The sequence below is a fragment of the Neolamprologus brichardi genome, chromosome 3 (genome assembly GCF_056152115.1).
Source record: "Neolamprologus brichardi isolate AB-2024 chromosome 3, ASM5615211v1, whole genome shotgun sequence".
Lineage (NCBI taxonomy): Eukaryota > Metazoa > Chordata > Actinopteri > Cichliformes > Cichlidae > Neolamprologus > Neolamprologus brichardi.
In genome coordinates this window covers 23,134,347-23,158,679 of record NC_142106.1, presented here as the reverse complement: position 1 = coordinate 23,158,679, position 24,333 = coordinate 23,134,347, and the positions used below count along the sequence as shown (strand labels likewise).

Sequence of the window (24,333 nt, the reverse complement as noted above, 5' to 3'; positions counted from 1 at the left end):
ACTGCAGGCCTACTTGTTGTTCCTAGAGTATTTAAAAGTAGAATGAGAGGCAGAGCCTTCAGTTAAGTTTCAGTTAAAACTTTCCTTTTTGCTAAAGCATATAGTTAGGGCTGGATCAGGTGACCCTGAATCCTCCCTTAGTTATGCTGCAATAGACGTAGGCTGCCAGGGATTTCCATGATGCATTGAGTTTTTTCTTTTCAGTCACCTTTCTCACTCACTATGCGTTAATAGACTTTTCTGCATTGCTAGCAGTTAGCATGTTAGCAGGGAGTTTGTCCTTCCCACTATCGCCAAAGTGCTTGCTCATAGGGGGGTCATATGATTGTTGGGTTTTTCTCTGAATGTATTATTGTAGGGTCTACCTTTACAATATAAAGTGCTTTGAGGTGACTGTTGTTGTGATTTGGGGCTATATTAATAAAATTGAATTGAATTATTATCAAACAGTACATGTATAAAGCCAGATGACACAACTGAGTTAAACAGGAGACATGTCTTGAAAAAATAAAATCCAACCGTCAAGTTTCTACTTCTAAATTAAGACAATACTATTATTACACAATTACTTCTTGAATGTGGAATGTTGGAGACTTCTTCTTAAACCATTTACCAGCAGTTTGCAAAATAGGAAATATCCTTTGTATTAAGTGTGGCATGTTTCACCTCTTAAAGAAAGCATATTAGAATGCATATATTCTTACATGTATCCAAATGTGCAGACAGACATAAACGAAGCATAAATGTTCTGTGATCTGTTGTGCACAGAAATCACTTTTGTTTCATAAACTGATGAACTATTGCAACTAAAAGATAAAAACAAATATGAAAAAATAGTTTAAGAAAGTTTTGATTAATTCAAAACAACTTCATTGAAAATACGATTTTATAAATAGTCTGATGTTTGTGTTGGATTAGACAACTGCATTCAGTACCCACCACCATCTGATTGTAATCTTCTAATAGGTGTTTGCTGATTCCAGGTAATTTTCATGTTTACAAACTAAATAAACTAATCAAAAAACATCAGACAAAAGGACAGAGAGTGAAAGTGAGGCTGTCTTTGGAAGTACATGTATTCGTGTTCTCAGTGATTTCTGCCTTTGTGCAGAGACACACACATTCATCATGTTGCTCTCTGAGACATCGTTGGTGCTGCTGATGGTTTGCGGCACTCAGGCTGCACATTTTTTAGGCACAGTCATGACCTACTACCCAAAGGACACTTTTGCAAATGGATCTGTCACAGTACGTACATTTTCTATCTAAAATAATTTTCCGGACATGAAAACTTGAAAATGTTAGGTAAACACTTTGTGGCTGTAACTCTACAGGTGACCGTTCAGTATAAGTTGAACTTCCACGACTGCACATCTGATAACATATGGAGTTGCCTCAGTGGTGATTGTGGGACTGGAACCTACACACTACATGTGGTAAAACAGGAGAGCAGTGGAGACTGGTGTCAGAGAGAGGGAATCATGACTCGACAGGTTCCCAGCAACGCTCCGTTTGAACTTTGGTGAGTATACAACAACAGGAAAAAGTCATTTGTTACAACAATTTTTAAATTGTCACTGAAGGGCGACAAAAACAACTTCCCCAAAACATCAGCAGCTTCACTAAACAGTCTTTTTGATGAGTGACTCGTGGTAAACTAATAATGTACTAATATATGTTATGTTCAGACTTTAAAAACTGAATTTCTGATCAATTTCCACTGAAGGTTGGATGGTAATGCCTGGATATCAAACATCAATGGTATCACATACTGGAGAGCTGTGACTCGGGTGGAACTGAGGCATCGGTCCGACACCGGCAAAGCCAACACATCACCTCAGACCACCATCCTACCAGCTGTGAGGTAAGCCCACTTAATGTGTGTCTATGTTTGTATTCTTATATATTTCATATTTTACATTCATCCCTTTCATATTAAAGTTAATTTTAAGCATTTATCACTACTCTTTACATTGAAATGAATGCAGCAAATAGAGCTACAATCTTTGTTTCTCTCTCAGAGTTCCTTCAAACTGTCAGAGAGATTTCAGCCTGTTGATGTTTGACCCTGATGGAGACGAAGTTAAATGCAGATATGGAAACTCCTCACTCTCAGAGTGTAACCCCTGCACTCCACCGTCTGTCCTCAGCCTCTCATCGGTGAGCAATGATTGTTACTCTCATGTCAGATGAGAGAGGCAAACCTTTTGCACAGAAAGTGATTAAATGGTTTTAACTGAGTTACAGTTCAGATCAATTTATTTTGCAAAAGTGAAAGTTTGTCCAAAAAAGTTGTTTTTTCTGCAACAGAAAACATTTTGGTTATTTTGATTTCAAGCCCATTTTTGTCCTCTTGCAGTCCTCTTGTACTCTGTCATTCAGCCCCACCAGCAGCAGTAATGAAGGTTCGTATGTAGTACAGCTGGTGATGGAGGACTTCCCCAGACAGACCATCACTCTGACTCAAACCAACGGGACACAAACAACAATAACTACCAACGATGCCATCAGCAAAATACCGATTCAGTTTGCTTTGAAAGGTACCAATATACGTTTCATTATCTTACAATGAAAGCACTAAAGACCTGCTGCTGCTGAACTTACTGCTCGGCCTGATGTACAGAGATGTTTGACCACCAGTGTCATCAGGACTGATTCTCTGGACCAACAAATATTAATCTGTCCAGCAGAAATTTTACTCTGGATCATCTTTGCATCCTGTGAGAATCACCTTAACTTCTCTGTATTCTTCCAGTTGATCCTGCAGTGCCAACCTGCACAGAAGGACTCTTTCTGCCCAAGTTTCTTCCTCCAACACCAGCCAACGGAGCTCAGCTCTACAACAATGTCAGTCAGACTCTGGAAATTAACATCACTGCAGAGGCACTTAACTCCATGTAAGTAAAACACAGTTAAAGACTGTGTCTGAATATGTAAAAGTTTAAATATTATATTCAGAGCAGCCTATGGGTAGATATGAAATATAGGCCTCAAAGTCATGAATCTAAGAGAAATGAGTGACATGTAAATTTGACATATGTTTCAGGTTATCAGGTTACATATGTGAGATGAGCTTTATTATTACAAAACTCCAGTGCTGATGTACAAGATTACAGTCAGAAGTCAAGTTAGACGACACAGTAAATGAAACAGCCAATGCCTCACAGATGTAAGGACATGAATGCAAAAAGATTAGGTAATACAAAAGTAAACACTGAAAGTTAGGCAACATGAAACACTTCCAAGCAGGGGCGATTCTAGGATCAGAGCTTTGGGGGTGCTGAGCACCCAGAGAGCTGCCCAGCCAGGCAAGATAAACTTTACTCGTCATGATGAGACTTCTTCCCTGTCTCTGTCAGTCCCTGCTTCCTTAAATGTCTCCAGTTCTCCTGGGTTCTCTCTGACTGTCTCCTTGGTGCATTTAAACCCCTGTTCCTCCCCTGTCTTTGTCGTCTGTTGTCTTTGTCTCCCTTATCAGTCATCATAATCTTACCATCTCTGTGCAAGTCTGCAAATTTCTTTATTAAATCATAAGATTCTTATAATGCTTAAATTCTTACAAATCTGATAAAGGTTATTTAAATGCTGCAAAAGAAGAATGGATCGGAGTGAAAAAAATACATATCCTAACGTTAATTACTGGGGGAGAATAATGAATGATGCTCACAGTGAGTAAAAAGTAAACTGAGTGCATTTTTTGGACAGAGATTCACTTTTAATGTGTATGTATAATATAATACAGATACATAAAAATACACTCCAAAAACAGAAGAGTCCTTGAAATATACAAATGTACAAAATATTAATAATTTTTTTTTATAAAAATGGAGGCAACTTTGCCTGTGGTACAGTGTATAATATGTATGAAAAGATCTTTACTGCAGATACTACTATGGCTCTGCAGGTTTTTTCTTTTATTTTAACTAGAGATGGCACGATACCACTTTTTTATGTCCGATACCGATACCGATATCATAAATTTGGATATCTGCCGATACCGATATGAATCCGATATAGTGTGTTTTTTAATCAATAAAACGTTTTTTTAATATCTTGCTGCATTTTGTATAAGTTTATACTCAAGTTTAAATAAATAACAACACTAAAGCTATTCTGTTATACCTGTATGTAAAAAATACACTGCGCCCAAAATATTTCATAGTTCAGCAACACTGATCAATCTAATAAACATAAACCTGCTCCATCCTCCCTATTCTGGTATTTTAAAGAGTACTTAGCAGAAATATCAAGCAACCTAACTAATAGGGTTGCAAACTCCCAGCAAAAAAAAAAACAGGGAACCACCCCCCACCCTCCAGCTCATGATGGTTAATCGATGTAATCAAATTTAATTTGATGCAGGGGGAAAAATGCACAGAAATAAATTATTTTTCAAGAATAATTAAATAGATTCAACATCTTTCTTCAACAGAATTGCAGACTGCACAGATGGTACCTTCCCAAAGGAAAAAGTACTAGCTTACTAGGGTATATTAGACTTAACAGTTACTATATACAGTAATGGACTTCTATGTATTTTACATCAGATTAAAACTTTGGGTGTAAGATTCAGATAATTATTTATTAAAAGCTAGACATTTTAAATGAGAACAAGAAAGAAAAGTATGTCTTTGTTCCCCCTTTTCCATGTTCATGCCCTATCGGCCCCCCTGGCTAAACTTTGCTAGATCCGCCCCTGCACAGTTACAGCCGTCAGCTACGTAGAAAACAATCCTGGTCTAGAAAGTAATATTAAATAAATTCTAACAACAGCTTATCAAGCTTAATAGTGCTGCTGTTGTTCAGCCGCTGGTTTCCTCTTTCTGGTGCAAAGTGGGCCAAAAACAAAGAAGAGAGACAGACTTGCGACAGAAAAGCCGATCAGCTGATCATTAATCAGTTTCACGATTGAAGTAGCAGCAGGAGAGAGAGAGAAGAGGCAGTCGCTCCATATATCTGTTGTTAAGCTTAACGTGGGAATGCTTTACAAACATTCAGAGATGAACTTACACACTTGCTTTACTTCTCTCTGGGAAAACTTCCTCGGAGATGAAATGCTGGTTTGCTAGCAAGGCTACAAATACACACAGCCGCTCTATCACGTGATGCATACTGCTGCTACGTGCTACGGTTATGAGCCGAGTTACGCCATGTAGCAAGTTTTGTGAGGTGCTTTTTTGATATTTAATGGATCGGATTACATTTTTTATTTCTCGCCGATATCCGATCCAGTAATTTGGGTCAGTATCGGACCGATACCGATATGTAATATCGGATCGGTCCATCTCTAATTTTAACCTATGTCGCCTCACCTTGAGGTTGGCAAATCTGTCGATCACATTTTGGTGGTCAACTCTCTCAAGCGCCTCTTTCTCAACTGACATTACAGCCAGGTGCTGGAGTCTGCTTTGACCCATGGTCCTTCTCAACCAGGTATCCCTGTCTGTTTTCTTACCGGTTTCTTCCTGACCTTGTACTTTCTCCTCACGTTCCCATCTTTCCTCTCTCCCTCTTTGGACTGACAATCATACACAAATAGATTGTATTAAATGAAATGAAAAAATGACATTAATACGAAAAATATATACTATTATGGTCACTAATGAAAAAGTCCTCTCTCTGTGTACTTTCAACCAAAATGCAAATAACCAAACCACATGAACATCTAATAAAAGATATAAATATTGAAACACTGATCCAACATTATTCTTGACAGTTTGATGTTTGATGTGCTTCAGCACCCCTGGGCTAAAAGCACCCCTGCTTCCAAGGTTGGTTGGTTTGAGAAATAAAACATGGCCAGATAAAATCTGTGCTCTAGTTGGGAAACAAAAGAAATATGCTCTTTTTGCAGATGTGGAGATTTTGAAAAAAACAAAACAAAAAAAAAACCACACACAATTTGATGAATTTTTGATTTTGTTTGTTGAAGGGTCTCTGAGCTGCTCTACAGCGGGCCGTACAATTTAATCAGCAGTACATCAGGACCAGGACAGTTCACCCTAAGATGGACACCATCTGAAAGCGAAGACAGAGAAAGCCTCCCCATCTGTTTTGCTGTCCAGGCAGTTTCTGGGTCAGTCTCATGTTTCATGTAAATGACTCTGTAGAAAGTTGCAGCAGTTGAAATTCCTGAAATGAAAAAGTTTCAAAGTAAACTTGAAATCCAAAGAGAAGAAGAGAGAAAAGACTTAAGAAGATTCACTGATGTAGTGAAGGAGGACATTTGGTTGGTGTGACAGATGAGGATGTTAGAAACAGAGTGAGATGAATGTAAATCTTCTGCTGTAGTGACCAGTAAAAGGTGCAGCTGAAACAAGAAGAATATAAAATCTTTCTACTCAATTTTGAAAGTGCTTTGAGTCACTCAAAGCACTTTCTAGTACAAGTCTCATTCACCCTATCACACATACAGACAGACATGTGTCATACAAACACATTGTACCTAAATTACTTTCTATCTAACATTTACATGGATGTGCTGAGTAGGGCTGCCACAAACGATTATTTTGATAGTCGACTAGTCACAGATTATTTTTACGATTAGTCAACTAGTCAGATCATGCATCCAATGGATGTAAAACGTACAGCTTATTGCGGCAGCATGCATCTGCTCTTATATAACTATCATTAGCTTACAGCTTTAAGTGTTTAAGGTATGCGCTAACTAAAAACAAAGACAAGATGAAATTTGCAGATTGTTTCGGTGAAATTTAATAAACTCAGCCGTCTGCTCCTTGCTATCTAAAATATAACAGGACACCGGAGTATATTCTCGAGCATCTCACACTTCTGATAATCATTTCCTAAACAGACTACAAGTCGGATTTTTGTCATATTTATTGTATTTTGATCACATTTAAAAGATCAAATCATCAGATTTCTCTTTATTCTCAGATTTCTCTTTACTGTTAAGTGTGTCTGTGTCAACTTTTCTGCTTATACTTGTTTTTGGGTGGTGTAAGCATGATCATTAAGGAGTGTTGGAGGGGTATACTGGTATACTTGAAAAGGAAAGATGATGTGAAACTACATAAAGAAAAATTTTGTACTCTTAATAACAGATCTATTGCACTGACTTATTTCTGCAGTGGGACCAAGTATCACTCAGAGCTTCGATGTGTCATTGTGACTGTTGTAAAAGGTGAGTAGAGTCCGTCACCATTTCAGCCACATTTTAAATCTAATTTACTGGATCAGTGTAACTGAGTTATAAGATCTAATTCTGTTTATAGGACCAATAATAACCACACCACCTGAAACAACAACTACACCCAGTGAACCATCTTGTGAGTATGAATGAAATGACATGATGTTTACACTATCTCAGTACAAGATATATCACTCTCACTTCATATTATTATGCCAATTTTATATCACTACACAATACTCTCAATTCTCAATTTGTAAAACCAGCAAAATACTTTTGAGGTATATTGAGTGAATTTTGCAGTACTGACTAACTGCATACAAAATCAAAAGTCCAAAATAAAGTCATCAGGTGATAAAATGTGATTTTCACCAGGCCACAAAACCCAATGGTTGCCTTTGCAATCAACAGTGTGAAGTAGTGAACAAACTCAGCAAAGCAAGAAATATACAATGGCGATCAAAATGCCAGCTGGAAGTAAATAGATGATTAAGTAAAGCTAACTAATCCTTGGTGGACAAACACATGATTCCTTAATGTTTCATGTAGGACAACATGGTTGACATGAGTTTTACACCACCATCTCAAAATCCACAGTGCATATTTCTTTTTGCTAACACAAAAAAGAAAAAATTTGGTCTGAATTAAAAAATCATCAACAGACTTGACGTTGCTTGAAATCTTTGAGAACTGAATAGAGTACAGTAATTTCTATTGGATTCCAACATGTCTGTCATGGTCCTGAGTCTGGCGACCCAGTGTTTGTTTTTATTATTGATGTTCTTTCTTTTAGTTAGTTTTTGGTGATTTCTAGTTCTTTGGTATTGTTTTGTTGCCTGACCTGTGTTACACAGTTCTTGTCTCTTCTCCTTGACCTCTGTTTGTGCATCTCCAGTCAATCGCGTCGTCCCATGTCTCTAAGTTTCTGTGTTTCTGTTTCCATCGTTGCTAGTTTCATGCTCCTCGTTTCCTAGTGCTTCTGTTTCTAGTTTCCAATGTTTACTTCTTAGTTTCCATGTTCAAGTTTTGGTTTGTTATTCGTAAGTTTATTTTGTGGATTTTTTTCCCAGCATACACAGCCATACATAACAATGTCTTTGTGTTTCTAGATGTTCTCAAATTGAAGATTACCTCTTTGGTGGACTTGTCTAAAATTGATAGAAATGACTTACTTACACAGGTAAGTATATTTGTATTTATTCAGAAATCCCATCAGAGAGTCAAACAGCTGCACCATATGGACTGTAGGGAAGCATCAAAAACCGTTAAACCTTTCGACTTTAAATGTGTTTGTTCAAATTTACCCTTTAACCATTTAACGCCCAGGGTATTGTATTTGATACATGTGTTTTTGAGACTTCTAGATCATCAGCTTGACTTTTTTTATCCTCAAAAAATGATATAAATTGTGTGACACATTTTTAGTTACTAAATTGCAAAAATATGGCGCATGTAGTGTCGTGGAAAATTTAACAATAACCTGCAACACACCCAGTGAGCTTGATTTGAAGTGGGTTTAATAAACACATTGCAATGTGGAGAGAGCATCCCAGTGAAACACCAGGACCATCTCTGAATTGTGGCCACCGCCCTTACATCTTATCTACAGAGACACAGACAAAGAACACTCCTCAAACTCTTTCATGTTGGCCCCTCTCACGGGGGGCTATACCTCCTCCTGCACAGAGAGAATTATGACCTTGTTTTCTGCTTCGCCGTCACCTAAAGATTTACATCCCTGATAAGCAGAATGAGCCTCACTATCTGTTTAACGTCTCCCATTACAATGGCCTCACTGTGTTAACTTTCCACATGCATGTAAACTAGTGGCAGGAGTGCTCTTACTATAGTAAAGTGAGAAAGTGATATTACTATAACTAATGTAATATGATTAAATATGTGATTAATATATGAGAAAAGAAATCTGCCACCACATTAGCAAACATGATGCAAATTAAAACTTGTATATATGCAGATTAAAAATTGATAGATTTTTATATATTTTGTCTAAAGATTCAGCAAACACTCCATTATCAAAAAAATTAAAATGTCTTGCAGTTATTTCATGGCTCAAAATTTAAAGGGTTAATATGTCTTGAAACATGCTCAATCACTCAGGTAAGGAAATCTCAAGGTTGATTCTGTTTATCCGGACGTAACGTTTTCAGTGGAACAAATGTTTCATTACTCGTCAAAGTGATTTCTTCAGGCTCAGCTGACTGCAGGTTTCCCCAACCTTATAAACAATACATTTGCATGATTAGCACAACTGGATAACAACGGGCTATGAGGTCAGTTCTAGAGATGGACCGATCCGATATTACGTATCGGTCCGATACTGACCTAAATTACTGGATCGGATATCGGAGAGAAATAAAAAATGTAATCCGATCCAAAGTATCACAAAATCACCTCACAAAACGCGCTACTTGGCGTAACCCAGCTCGGCGCATCGGCGCAGTATGTGTCACGTGATAGCGGCGGCTGTTGTCTGCGAGACCTGTCAGTGGTCTGGTGGAGCATTTGGAGCCTCGCTACATGCTTCCTAACCGTGGCATTTCATCTCGGCGAAAACAATCCCAGAGAAGTAAAGCAAGTGTGTAAGTTCATCCCTGAATGTTTGCATAGTATTTCCACATTAAGCTTAACAAATGATATTGAGCCACAGCTAGACTGGCCATCGGAGTTCCATACTGAGGTGAAAAGGAAGCAATTTTTCCCGTAATTCAGTTAGAATAAAAAAAAAAAATAGGACACAAAGCTGGAGTTATTCTGTCTTTGCTGCGCAGTTGCATCTACTTCTCTCATTCTCTCCCTCTCCTGTTACTTCAAACATGAAACTGATCAATGATCACCTGATCGGCTTTTCTGCCGCAAGTCCGTCTTTCTTGTTTGTTTATCGCCCACTTCGCGCTAGAAAGAGGAGACCAGCGGATAAACAACAGCAGCACGTCTAAGCGTGATCAGCTGTTGTTAGAATGTATTTAATATTACTTTCTAGAATCAGCTGAGGTTTGCTGGAGCCACAGCTGTAAAAGCTGCTGGTCATGATGTCCGTTTGGATATGTAGTGAGAGTGAAACCTGAAGATAAAACCAGGAGATGTCCTTACTGAATCATCAGAGCTGAACAGGTGAGTTGAAGGGAAGTTATGAACTGTTTCCGAGAGACAAATAACACCCTTTTTAAGTAGCTGACAGCTGGTAACTGTGCAGGGGCGGGTCCTAACAGGGAGAGGGGGCCACAAAGAAATACTTTTCTTTGTTATGTCATTTAAAAACTTTGAATAAATAATTATCTGAATCTTACAACAAAAGTGGTCATCTCATTAAATGTATAGAAATCCATTATTGTATATGGTAAGTAATAAGTCATATATACACCTCAGTAAGCTATAGTACTTTTTCCTTTGGGAAGGTACCATCTGTGCAGTCTGCAATTCTGTAGAAAAATAATTGATTTCTGTGCATTTGTCTTACACTTGCATTAAATTAAAGTTAAAGTCAATTAAGCATCATGAGGTGGAGGGCGGGGGGTGGTTCCCTAATATTTTTGCTGGGAGTTGGCAACCCTATTAGTTAGGTTGCTTAATATTTCCACTAAGTACTCTTTAAAATACCAGAAAAATACCAGAATAGGGGGGGATGGTGTAGGTTTAAATTTATTAGATTGATCAGTATTGCTGAACTATAAAATGTTTTGGGTGCAGTGTATTTTTTGCATACAGGTATGACAGAATAGCTTCAGTCTCTTGTTTTTTAAAACTTGATTATGAACTTTTACAAAATGCAGCAAGATATTTCTAAAAAAAGTTTTATTGATTACAAAATATCGGATTCATATTGGTATCGGCAGATATCCAAATTTATGATATCGGAATCGGTATCGGACATTAAAAAGTGGTATCGTGCCATCTCTAGTCAGTTCCTTGATCATTAATATGCAAATTGTCGTTACCATTGATCAACAACCACTGATTAATGGTCATTGATCAATGGATATGAGTACCATTCGCAGAGAGTTGGGGAATGGCTGCAATCACAGCATTGTAAGATCCTGTGATTGCATGATGATGTAAGATCTCCTCGTTTCAGAGTTTTCCCTTTTCATATAAAAGACCTCCTTGAACTCCCCGCGCAAACCAGCGTTCTTCCCTGTCCTGTTCACTCATCCAAGTGACTGATAAAGTTACTTGGATTAAACGTTTTTCCCACTAAAAACGCTACTGGCTGAATTGTAAACGAGTCTTTGGATCTGTTTCAGCGCCCATTCAGTCCTTCTAATTTCTAAAATCCTTGTACTGTCCAACTCATTCTCATTCCCAGGGTGCCAAATTCTGACATTTTGACAAAGCTGCTGATTCAGCACACAGGTTGTATACTGCATATAGAGAACAAAAGATCCTGCTTTAAAGATTAAAATAGTGTTGGCCATGTAAGTTTGGGAACTTTGTGTTTTGAGCTTTGCTTTACTTTCTGTGTTAGTTTATCTATCAAAAAGAGAAAAGATGGTGGTCTGAGTTAAAACACACCCATTATGACCACTGACACATAATGATAAAGGGAATGAGGGCAGGCTCCTTATTACACTACATGGACAAAAACACTGGGTCACTAACGCATTAAAAATACAGGAGCTGATCTGCCAAGAAAACCCATGACATGAAGCTCCAGGTACACAGTTTTTGTGCAGATGTTAATGCAGTGCCTTTAACACTATGCACCTCAGCATCTGATAACCCTGCTCTGTAAATTTACATGGTCTGCCACTCTATGACTGAGTTGTCATTTCTTCCAATTTAAGTCCAGAAATGCTAACAATTTTTTTATTTGTCATCACTGCATTGTTTTTTTATCATCCAAAAAAAATCAATAAAATAATTAACTTCTTTTTAGACTGACAGAGTTGCTGTCACAGCGGGGTACGCCGGTCTGTTTGTTTTTAAGACCCAGAAGCAGACGCAGAGAGGAGTTTGTGGGAGTTAACAAAAGGCGAGCCTTTATTTGGCTGTAAGCAGTAGCAAAACACGAAACTAAGAAAACAACAAAGACTGTGAACACTGTGTAAACTGAAAGAATATGAAACTCAGTGAAATAACCATGAAGAAACTATGAACACTGAGTAATCTAAGAAACACAGTGTAAACAAAGAGGAAAACTTATGAAACCACTATGACCTTGACTATGGTGACGATAACAGACGATCTGACAAAGACTGAACTGAAACATACAGACTAAATACCTACTGGGATGATTAGGGGAAGTGGACACACATGGGACCACAGCTGACACACATGAACCTAATGACACGGCAGGGGAAGTGAAACTAAATACAATGAACAAGGGAGATAATGGACTCTTTCAAAGTAAAACATGGAGACGTAGACATGACACAAGGAGAACCTGATAAACCATGAACTAAACTGCAAACAAGGCATGGCCGAATAACTAGATAAGTGAAAATAAACTGGAATACAGATGAAATAACAAAACAACATGAAACTCAGAAACACTGGGTCGCATGACCCAGGACCACGACATTTTCACTGATCCGGCCCGCATTAGATGAAAGTGAATGTGATGTAAAGTGAATTTGACGCCCCTGGTCTACAGTACCGCACTGGGAGAAATGACTGTATGGGGTCATACCTTAAACTGTTCACACATGATAGACATGCAAAACCACACAGGCACACCCTTCATCATAAAAACTGTTTATGTGAGCACAGTTTCTTAAAACCTTTGCTGCTTCTTTCTAAAGAACCCTCACATGTAGAATAAAAATCAGTGAGAATATCTCTCTTCATTTTTCCCCCTCTGTAGATCAAAAATGTGCTGATATCCAACGGACTGCCCCAAGACATGATCATACGACTCATAAGCAGCAAACCACAGATTGGTGGAACTGCAGCGCCCTCTACTGGCACAACATGAACATCTACTGACAACTTCTGGAACATTTTCATTTCATCTGCTGAATGAAGTTTTGTCTTCACTGTTCTTTAAATAACTTAGGAGTAGATTTTAAAAGCAAAATGTTAGCCTGACTTTTCACTGCTATAATCTAAAATTAAGTAATTTGTACTATGTTATTTTTTACTATCCTCATTTTATTTTATTCAAGTCGTATAGTTCAAATATTTTTTGTTATTTATTTTAATAATTGTTTAAATTTTATTTTATTCTCTTCACTGCGTGCAATATACTTTCATTACGCTTTTTAAGATTTATGATTTCTGTTTGAAGTAATTTGCAGTTTGGATTTGATATGTGTTATATGAAAATAAAGATATAAATGTTATTTAATATGAATGATTTTTAAAATGAATGGTAATTAAAAGGAAACTTTTAAAATGGCACAATGGAAAAGGACTAAGTGTTTATCACATCCTGCAGAACTGCCTCTGTTCAAACACAAAATACAAACATCTTTGGATATCGTCAGTTGACCAGGTCAATTATGTGATTGTATATTTTGTGCTATGAAATTCCAGCATCCAAGCAAAAGTAAATACTTCAAAGACGAAAACTGCTTTGACTTAAATGCTCACAGTAAAGGAAAAGAGAACATTCACTTTAAAAGTAAAAGACTGTCATGTGTCTACCCGGTCGGCTCAGTGTGACTACATGCGTTTTTGTTTTGATTTTGTTCCTGCTCTGTCCCTCCTTCTCTCACTGCCTGGGCGGAGCTCACCTGTGGGCTCTTGCCCTTGGCCCATGCACTTGGTCGTAATCACAAACCTGTGGCTCATCACCAAACAGTGTTCCAGTCCCTTTATAAGATGGCAGCTCTGTGTTTCTCGTTGCTGGACTGTTGCCGACTCTCGTCAGTGTTAACCCCAGCTCAGTTTATTGTCGTGTGCCCCTGGTGATCTTCCTATAGTAACCTTTTGTATCTCTGTGAATAGATTTCCGTGGACCTGCACCTGTGCTACCTGATAGATCAAGTGTGTGAGGATTGGAGCGAGCTTTTGTGTTTCTTGTGGAGTGTGAAGAGGAGCGTGAGGCGTGGACGGAGTGTGGTCTTTGGAGCGTGTGTGACTGCAAGTGTCTTTCCCCCGTTTGTGTGTGGATTCCCCGTCTTTTCCCCACTTTGTAAATGGATCAACCCAATCAAAGGAGCGTCCAGCAGATGTTGAAAGACCTCAGCCTCCTGAGGAAATACAGTCTGAATTGGCTTTCTTTATACAGATGCTGCGTGTCACTCGATGTGTTATGAGAGTGTCTCGTTCACAGAGTCTGACGAAAAGCTACAGGTTGCTGTAACGGCAGATTTCTTTATTCCATGTATTGATCACATATTTTAACAATATCACTATAGCAATAGTAGAATCATGTTGTCACCAGTTGTATGCATGTAGAATGTTATCACAAGTGGGCCTCCTGTTAATTGCACCTTCACAGGGGGGCTATTGTAGTAAGTGGAACACATCCAGGCACCACATTTAAGGGATATTTGACGGGTGCTTGTAATTTTTCTTAATGGAGAAGCAGGATCAAGGATTAGCTGAAATGAAGATATTGTCATGGTCCCTGTGCCTCACCAGCTGATCCCGTATTAGGCAACATGTGTTTTTGTTGTTTTTGCTCTTTCTCTCTCCCCCTCCCGCAGCGGTCTTGGGACCCAGGGCTTGTTTCTTTGTAAATATGTTTGTTGTCCGTGTGTTGTGTTTTGGGTAGTCTCTCTTCTTTTCCCCTCCCCTTGTGTGCTTACGTTCGCTCTCCCGGATGTTTTAGACACAGAGCGACCTCTGCACGCAGAAGTGCTCCCGTGTGGGAGGCAGCTCATCGATCCGTCACCAGCTGTGCCAATCACCTTCTGGATGAGCGTCCCATTTAGCAGTGCGGCTGAGTAAGGTTTGCACCATTGTTAGGGTTTTACCTTTTCCTTGAGGTGACTTGTGGGTCCATATAAATAAAACTAAATTGAACTGTGAATTGATTTGTTTATCAAAGTATTTGTAATTAAAATATCAAAAAGTTCCAGTACGATGTGGAAAGGAATCTAATTTCCTTGTTACTGGCAAACCGGTTAGCCCTGTCTTCACTGCAAATTACTGTCAAACAGACAACCATGAAACATTTCCTCATACTACAACATGTCCCAGCCTACTATGACTTTCTTTTGTGCAGAGACTTTCTCACATTTATCATGCTGCGCTCTGCGCTGGTGTTGATGCTGCTGGTCTGCAGTGTTCAGGCTAATTTTTACAATATAGTGGTGAACTACTATCCACGTGGCAATGTTTCAACAGGATCTTCCACTGTAAGTACACTTTCTCAAAAGACAAGTTGTTACGCCCCTAGTCTAGGCGTGTAGAGACGCACATAAGATTGGAGGAGAGAGAGACAAATACCCGCCCTGGTTCACAAGCCAAATATCCAAAACCAGTTGTGAGTAAAAAAAGGTGATTTTATTGAAGGTAATGAAGCATAGCTCCAGGGTGAACCCAGGCCAAAATAATAAACAAAACCAACTAAGTCCCACCAGAGAAAACTAACTAAACCCTACGAAAGAAAACAGAACAAACAAATGACAATACTAACCCTCGCTCCCTAACCCGGAAAACAGGAGAAAACTGTTCCCAAAGAAAAAGGCGGCTCACCCCTTCCGCTTCAGCCTAAGGGTGCCTAAGCACTAAGTTAACACAGCAGGAGCGGCTCTCACAGATCACACTCACACAAATATACAGCAAAAGTATAGGTTGGTAACCAGGGTCAGGACCGCGTCGGCTGTCAAGCTACTTGCTCGCTCCACTCTCTCTCTCTCTCCGGCGGGAGCTGTCAGAGCGGCTTTTTGAACACGGTCACGTGTTCCACGGTCCAATCAGCTGCTCACTACTATTCATTAGGGGAGGGACCTGCAAAGAGTCTGAAGCACAGTAAAGAGACACAGAACAGAACAGCCCACACAGTGTTCTTATGGCCACAGCCGTAACACAAGTATATTTACTTTGTGAATTTTGAAGGTGCTTAAGTAAACACAGACACTTGTTTTAGACAAGGTCGACGAGGAGAGTAGAGGAGAATGGTGCCAAACTGAATGAGTTATCTCTCGGCTTTTTTCCAGCAACTCTATATTTTCAATTCCGTGAGTGCACACATACGCTGTACATAATTACAAATGCATAAATATGTTTTTTGTTGTCTGAGGGGGAATGAACATTAAAAAACCTCCACTGAAAAGTCATTCATTTCTATTGCAGGGTCTCTGGCTTAAACTGGATCTTTGGCATAAAAAATGGCATCGTATCATTTAAAATTCAGGCTCTGGTGGAACTGAGGATCCGCTCTGACATCGGCAAAGCCAACACATCACCACAGACCACTATCATACCAGCTATCAGGTCAGCCCTGTTTGTGCCTCCATTCCTTTTTTAGTAATTATACAAACATACATACATTCATACAATTTTATGTGTCACATCTGGTAAATTCATTGCTTTTCACAGACTAATTTGCTTTAAGATGGAAAGTTTCACCATAGAGAAGGAGAAAGATAGAGAATGCTACAAGTGAAAATTAACCTTTGGTTCAAGTTAATTTTTGCAGTTGTGAAACTTTAACCATAAACCCAGATCAGCATCCAGGCTGTGGGTGTACTGAGCAGCTATCAAAATGAACATATAAAAATTGTGTCAGATATTTCACAGAAATGAATGCAAATAATGGAAAATGAGTTTGTTTGGTTTTTTAACTTTCTTTCAGAGTTCCATTAAACTGTCCAAGAAATTTGAGCCTGTTGATGTTTGATCCTGATGGAGACATAGTGAAATGCAGAAATGGAGATGCATCACTCTCAGAGTGTAGTCCCTGCACACCACCGTCTGTCCTCAGCCTTTCACCAGTAAGTAACAGCTATTTTTTTGTCACTGGAGACATGTTGGCTCCAGTGTCAGATTAAGGAACTAACCTCCCAGCCCATTGTTCCTCACTGGGCTGGTTTCAGTCATTATGCAAATTCAAATTCAAATTTTATTTGTCACATACACAGTCATACACAGTACGATATGCAGTGAAATGCTTAGACAACTGCTCGTGACCCAAAGAAAAAAAGAAAAGGCTATGAATAAGATAGGAAATACATATGAAAATTAAAACGGGTAAATTTAACTAGGAAGGAATAAAATAAAATATAAAAATTAAAGTTAGAAATGAAATAATTGTACAACAAAATACACAATACACAGTATAGAAATATATAAGAATGTATGAAGAAATATAAATAAATATATATACACAATAACAGCAGCTGTACAAGTATTAACTGGAAATGAAGAATATAATGTCCAGTGTTGTGCAATCCACATTTGTTAGTGTCTTGTGCAGTGCAAATATGCTTAAAGTGATTTAAGTGATGAAGTGAAAACAATGTCCAGAATGTTCAGTGTGTGTAAGAACTATATGTGTGGGTCAGTGCTGTGTGGTGGTGTGATTGAGAGACCGTATCGCCTGCGGGAAGAAGCTCCTCCTCAGTCTCTCTGTGTTGGTCTTCAGGGAGCGGAATCACTTTCCTGACCTCAACAGAGAGAACAGTCTGTTGTTGGGATGGCTGAGGTCCTTCACGATCTTCCTGGCCTTGGTCCAGCACCGCCTGCTGTAGATTGAGTGCAGGTCAGGGAGCTCGGAGCGGATGGTGCGCTCAGCTGATCGCACAACCCTCTGTAGAGCTCGTCTGTCCTGCATGGTGCTGTTCCCGAACAAGGTTAAGATGTACTGTTTATAAGCTTGGAGAAACCTGCAGTCAGCTGAGACTGAAGAAGTCACTTGGATGAGTGACGAAACGCTATGTCCAGATGAACAGAATCAACTTTTGGAGATTTACTTACCTGGATGATTGAGCATCAAGATGAGACATGTTGGCATAGACAACAATGCTTGTTCATCATGTCAGATCAATATATCTGGCAAAGACAAACAAAAAAAGCCTGCTTTTTGTTAATTTAGATAAGTGTAAATTATGTGAAATGTTGCTTTTTAGTAAGTAGAAAATATTTGTGCTATTTTTTCTTCATGGCCCTATTTTTGTCTTCTTGCAGTCCTCTTGTACTCTGTCATTCAGCCCCACAAACAGCAGTGATGATTTTCTCCTGGCTCCTGCTTAATGGCCCTGTTATTTTGGCCTTTTGATTTTGGCCACCATGAAGCTAACGTTTACTTTATCCTTACTGCAGGAAACCCAGAATTTGTCAAGATTTAAACAACTTGTCTTTACTTTACAACTTGGCTGCTTATTAACTTGGAAAAAGCTTTCTCTTGGCTACCTGTAGATGAGAAAAACAATCCTGGTGGACCAGTTAGAGTTTCTGTTCTTAAAAAATGTCTTTATTATTGTCATCACTGCTTTGTGTGTTGTTTCAGTGGATCCTGCAGTGCCATCGTGCACAGAGGGACTCTTTCTACCCATGTTCCTGCCTCCAACCCCAGCCCACAGAACCCAGCTCCACACCTACGTCAATCAGACTCTGGCTATCAGCATCAAGGCACAGACAATTAACTCCACGTAAGTAGATCTCTAAATATATAATTAAAGGCTTTATTTGTTAAATTACCAACGGTTAACATATCCTGCAGAACTGAATGTTTCTGCAAATTAAAATGTAGCTTTAATGCACAAATCAAACCTATTTTTCATTTAATCAGATCATGAATCTTATCTTCTGAGTTGTGTAACTTTAACACTTCTAACTGCGCTGCTACAGACAGGTTTGACAAGCCAGCAACCCAACTGGTTTTATAATGACATTAGGATGTACTAGCACTAGGTTAAGCTAAGACAATTAAAGAGAAACAAGAATAAAAATAAACATCTTTTAAGCCAAAACTGAACCATGTAAATACTTTTTTCTGTTTGAAGATGGGGAACTTTTGGGAAACTAACTTTTTTCTTGTTTTTGTTTTTTTTCTTGAAGGATCTCTGAGCTGCTGTTCAGCGCACCGCACACAGTAACTCAAAATCAAACAGGCCCAGGACAGTTCACACTGACGTGGACACCATCTGATTCAGTAGCTGAACAAAGCCACCCCATTTGTTTTGTTGTCCAGGCAGTTTTAGGGTCAGTATCCTGTTTCATAAATATGATCCTATACAAAAATTATTGAAATTTTCATTAAAAAAAAGTGAAATGGAACAACTGTAATTTTCTGAATATGTTGCCCTTTTTTGTTCACTCATGATATGTGTCCAAACTGCATTCCTGTAAACCTTTTCACACCCTGACATTATAATTGTAGCATCAAAACAGTCGCAAAGCAGACATAGCAAGAAACTGAAATTCACTGAAGACAGAACACATAGGTGTTTCAAATACCTTTGAGGAATAACTCCATAACAGCAGACACATACCTGCATAGGTGTGAAAAGATTGGTTTTGAAAGTAGAGCAGAAACAGATAAATACTGCAAAATTCAATGTTTCGTTGTTGTTGTTTTTTTACCAAGAGCTGCCTCAGCAAGTTAAAGATTAAGGAGAAAGAGAAGAGAAAGAAGAGCAACACAATGAGTCCAGATATCATATACGGTCCAGCTGCAAAACAAAGCTTTTATTAGTGACAAGAACAGGAAGATCTAAGACTGGCCAAGTCAGTTTCCACATTTAAACCTTTAAGTACTAAACAGAATATCAGTTAATTTGACAAATTATAACTCATTTAATGTTAAAAATTTCATTATTCAGTCTGTGCAAACCAGTAAGACAACAAGTCCACAGCATCATACACATATCCCCTTAATAGGGCATATACACGTCATCTTTCCTTTCATAGCTGATTCATTATTTGGTGCACACTATTTTGTTAGTGTCTCATGATCATGACTGCTAAGGGTTGAAGTGTACTGAGGACACATTTTATCTGCTGTAATCCTGCTTCACCGGAAGAGCATTTCCAACAAAGATACTAAAGTTCAATGGTTTGTAGACTTGATGTTGTGACTGCATCAAAGGATTATATTTTTGTGTTTCTTATACTTGTAAAGTTACTGATGCTAATTTTAAAAAGGTAATCATAAGGTACTAATTTTTCTTGTTGTTTGACTTAAAATCAAAATAAATCAAATTTTAGCAAACTAAATATCTACAGGTTAAACTCTCTAAACATTAAAAAAGATCATTTAAACAAGTTACAACACTAAAACATTGAAAATATATATTTTTTAAATTTAAAACACAATTTAATATTGACTCCATTGTACTGATTTATTTTCACAGTGCAGCCAAGTACCACTCTGAGCTTCGATGTGTGATTGTGACCGTTAGAAAAGGTGAGCAGTGCATTAACATCCACTACTAACAACTACACAACTGATGCAGTTCATGAGTAATCGCTGTTTTGACTTTTTACAGCATCGCCAACTCCATCACCCAATACACCAGAGTGTGAGTATAAAAGCCTGGAGTGATGTTTAACACTCAAAGTTAGTCTTATTTAATAGATTTAGTGAATAAATAGAAAATAGCAGAAGAATAAAATCTCGTACTTGTGTTAAGGATGAGTCAAACCAAAAACCCAGAACTTGTGGATAGTTTCCCTTCATTCCAGTGGAATCGCTGCATAATTGCTCTTTGCATAGTTCAACTTTGGTAAACATTTGCTCACTTTCAAACCACCCACTAACTGCAGAAATGTCATTTTCAGCTTCATCCACTAGAGGGCAGAGTGGCATATAATCCACTAGAGCTAGCAAGCTTAGCTAAAAGGCTACATGCACACACCTGGTAATTATTGATATGTATGTATGTATTGATATGTAAGAGACCAATAAAATATTAGAATTTCACCACAAGTCAAACATAAAGGTCTTGGATAGGCTAGAACATGCAGCACTCAATATCCTTTAATTATTGAGGCTGTAGACCAAAGTGTTTATTTGTACCAGGTTTAAAAATGTTAAATTTAATCCTGAAGTTTGGCTTCTGAACATGAAAGTCAATGACCTCAAGTGCATATTGTAGTCAAGAACTTTGTTTATTACAACTACAAAGTAGACTTGATTGTGACTGCAAAGTGTTCTGCATTTCAGCGTTGAGCCCTGGAGTAAGATGACTTAGACTGAGTTTATTATCCTGCTGCCAAATGAGCAAAAGTGACCTTGAGAAGACTCTTACAAAATTTATCTTAATTTCTCAGGACTCTTAATGGGAAAAACACTGTGAAATGATAAACAAAGTGACAGAAAATAAATAAAAACAAATATTGTAGAAAACTAATTGTGTTAGTTTTACAAAACTATGTTTGAAAATACAAAAATGACCCATCTCTAATGACATGAACATAAAGTTGTAAAGGACATGTTATGATTAGATAACTCAAACAAATCAAGTCAGAAAAACATTCTTGTTGGTTTAGAGACATTCTAACATTCTTTGTGTTTCTAGATGTTGCAGCGCTGAAAATGAAGTTTTCCTCATCGATGGATTTATCTAAAATCAATACGAATGTCTTCCTAAATCAGGTCAGACTTATATCCAGTCAGAAATCAAATAAGCGTACCAGTGAACTGCACCCCTGCAGTTGTAGACATTACGATGGAAACAGCTTTTGTGAGTGATTACAGAAAAAAAAGTTCAGATCACAGTGTGTGTCTGAACTTTTGTCCAAGTTTGTTTTGTTTTGTTTGCCTTCACTTGCTGTTTTTTGGCATTCGTGCAGCACAAACACTGAGTTGAAATATCAAATTCAGTATTTTTAAATTTGTTAAAATTTCTGTGGAGAGGAGCAGGACTGTGAACTCTGTAATAATTACATAATTACCATCAGAATTACTTGTGGAATTATTGCATGGCTAAACTGAGCCATGTCCTAACTGACTTCCTGCAGCACAAATGTTTAGGAAATGTGGTGTATTCATGTATACAGTGACTAACAATTGTATTAGACCACCAGTCATAAAACCAAGAAAACAAAATGTGTTTAAAATTAATATTGCTATTCATTAAGCAAATAACAATCGGGATTCACATTTTTCAATTCCGACTTCTCTGAGAAATCTGAAATTAATCGAGCATAAAAATCAACAATGAAAACTAATTGGTCTCCTCAGGAATGCAAGTAATTAATTGATCTTAATCCCAAAAATTAAATGTCTTTGCTTTGTTCTTCAGCTTTATATATGCGCATGTATCTAGGACTGATAACTGTTCTTAGATAAAACATTTAGCAGAACTATAAAGTAGCATCTAAATGTGAAAGAATCAGACGGAAAATCTTGCTTTACATCTTTTAGACTTTCACCTGTTTGTGTTCAAGAATTAAGAAAACCTGAATTGTTCACTCAAGATATACATTACAAAATAAACATTTTCTCAGTGTAAAATAGTAAAACTGTTTTGTAGATGAATTGTTTCTCAATTCACTTTCCAAAGAAAAACCACACCTGAGAGTGTGGTGATGTTTTCTCACTGCTCCTTCCTTCTCAGATTAAACAGAAACTGCAGTCATACGGACTGCCTGATGACGTCAGTCTGCGCCTCATAAGCAGTGTGCTAATTACTATTTTATCCCTGAGCTTGATCATAATGGATTTCATATAGTTAAACATGTCAGCATTGACAATTATTATAAAAAATATAAAACATAAATTTTTATTTTTTAAAAGTTATGAAGGTAAAATGTTGCCGTAAAAAGAGAATCACCCGACCGTTTCTGGTTAAACAACAGGGCATACCCACAAGGGTTTACTAACATTTAGGTGATCAGATGAAGAGGAAGTTGATTTTCTCTGTGGTGTTATGAAACACCCACATAAGCTGTCAGTTGTATAATCATCAAAGCAAAAAAAAAAAAAAGAGAGATAACAATCTCCTGGGAATGAAAACCACTTGAGAATAATGTCTGCTGCCAGGTAGTTTCCAGTCAACTCTTGTTGCTTTAGCATTTTGTCACCACTGGTTTATTTGTAGGTGTGTAGTTTGGAAACTTAGTATAAAACATGTGATATAAGGTTGATGTTGTAATCACAAGCACGTTACATAGTCTGTATTAATGACTATTTAACCAAATACTAGAGTTTATCATGTTTATGAAAAGTGAACGAATCATACCAGTTTCCTAAAAAGGCCAAATGTACATGGATAAAAATCTAAAATGCACATATATCATATAAAATCTACCCCAGGAACCACAACTATTGCAACAGCAGGACAACATGATAAAAAAATACGATAAATGCTTCCACACAATAAATAAACACAATATAAGTCCAGCAAAATCAATGTTATTTACACTGTGTAATCTGTTTCTGGATCTATATATAGCTAAATAAGCTAAGTGGCAACAAAACCATTTGTCACGGACCCGGTTCCGGGGATTCGAGGTCCGTGAGCAGTCTGGACTACTGTTGTCGTTATTATTATTATGGTTGTTTCTGCTGTCCTGTGTTCTGTGTTTGTGTACTGTCAGGTGTTTATGGGTGTGTGCGTGTGTGTGGGTGCAGTTCTGGCAGGAACTTTCAGGCCTGATGGGTGTGGCCCTGCCAGCTGACTGGTCACACCCAGGAATCCACACCCACCTGGCACCGATCAAGCCTCGTCAGGGGAGCTTCAAGACACTGTGGCTGAGAGCTCCTCGACGCTGGATCGTTGAGTGACTTCCCGTCAGTCTTAGATTAATGTGCAAGGTTAGTGCAAGTCTGCCGTTAGGTTTTGTACTTACGGCTGCCTTTTGTATGCACGTTTCCTCAGGAGGAATTGTGGCGACCAGGAGGCAGCACACGGACAGTACACAGGAAACGGAGACAGAGCACGGGATAAGGGAGAAGACACGGAACGGGAGTTGGGATCGCACGGGGGATTTATTGTTGTCTGTTTTACACCACTGTAAATAAATACACTGTTCGCACACAGAGCACCGCGCCTGGGTCCTCCTTCCCTACACCCCCCACGGTCTGCCAGCCAGACCATGACACCATTTCTGTTCAGGGGCACGTACTGTACAGCAAGTTCAACACAACCTGCATATCCTTTCCTTATCTGGCTTCACTTACACTAACACTGATAAGCAGTCACACAGAAGTGGTCATCAGTTCAAAAGGTCAATGCATCAAACATATTAATATAAAAGGTACAATGCAGCACCACAGGCCAATCACAAGCATGGACAGGTCCCCTTGAACCACAGTGACATATTCTACAAAAAATATCAATCTGTAATATTAGAATAAAAACAGGATAACACAATGCAGAGACCAT

General features: G+C 38.3%; 1 protein-coding gene and 1 pseudogene across 2 annotated transcripts; both read left to right on the top strand.

Moving 5' to 3' along the window:
- Window positions 1–1,128: 1,128 nt before the first annotated feature.
- On the top strand, window positions 1,129–13,082 carry LOC148103939 (uncharacterized). Its single transcript, XM_087839231.1, has 11 exons — window positions 1,129–1,248; window positions 1,335–1,522; window positions 1,727–1,864; window positions 2,022–2,160; window positions 2,360–2,540; window positions 2,756–2,897; window positions 5,933–6,076; window positions 7,092–7,144; window positions 7,236–7,289; window positions 8,260–8,330; window positions 12,972–13,082. The coding sequence occupies exons 1-11, from the start codon at window positions 1,129–1,131 to the stop codon at window positions 13,080–13,082; spliced, it is 1,341 nt and encodes a 446-aa protein (XP_087695357.1).
- Window positions 13,083–15,300: 2,218 nt separating this feature from the next.
- On the top strand, window positions 15,301–23,956 carry LOC148103938 (uncharacterized; annotated as a pseudogene). The gene is made up of 11 exons (XR_015718537.1): window positions 15,301–15,414; window positions 16,136–16,239; window positions 16,355–16,495; window positions 16,857–16,999; window positions 18,510–18,651; window positions 19,061–19,204; window positions 20,356–20,408; window positions 20,491–20,523; window positions 21,523–21,599; window positions 23,580–23,738; window positions 23,827–23,956. The product of XR_015718537.1 is annotated as an uncharacterized LOC148103938 (transcript).
- The last annotated feature ends 377 nt before the right edge of the window (window positions 23,957–24,333 follow it).

Bases quoted from the DNA above. Each gene is read 5' to 3' on its own strand.
- LOC148103939 (XM_087839231.1), top strand. From the start codon at position 1,129: ATGTTGCTCTCTGAGACATCGTTGGTGCTGCTGATGGTTTGCGGCACT. The intron at 2,161-2,359 runs GTGAGCAATGAT...GTCCTCTTGCAG, and splicing joins CTGTCCTCAGCCTCTCATCG to TCCTCTTGTACTCTGTCATT. The intron at 2,541-2,755 runs GTACCAATATAC...GTATTCTTCCAG, and splicing joins GATTCAGTTTGCTTTGAAAG to TTGATCCTGCAGTGCCAACC.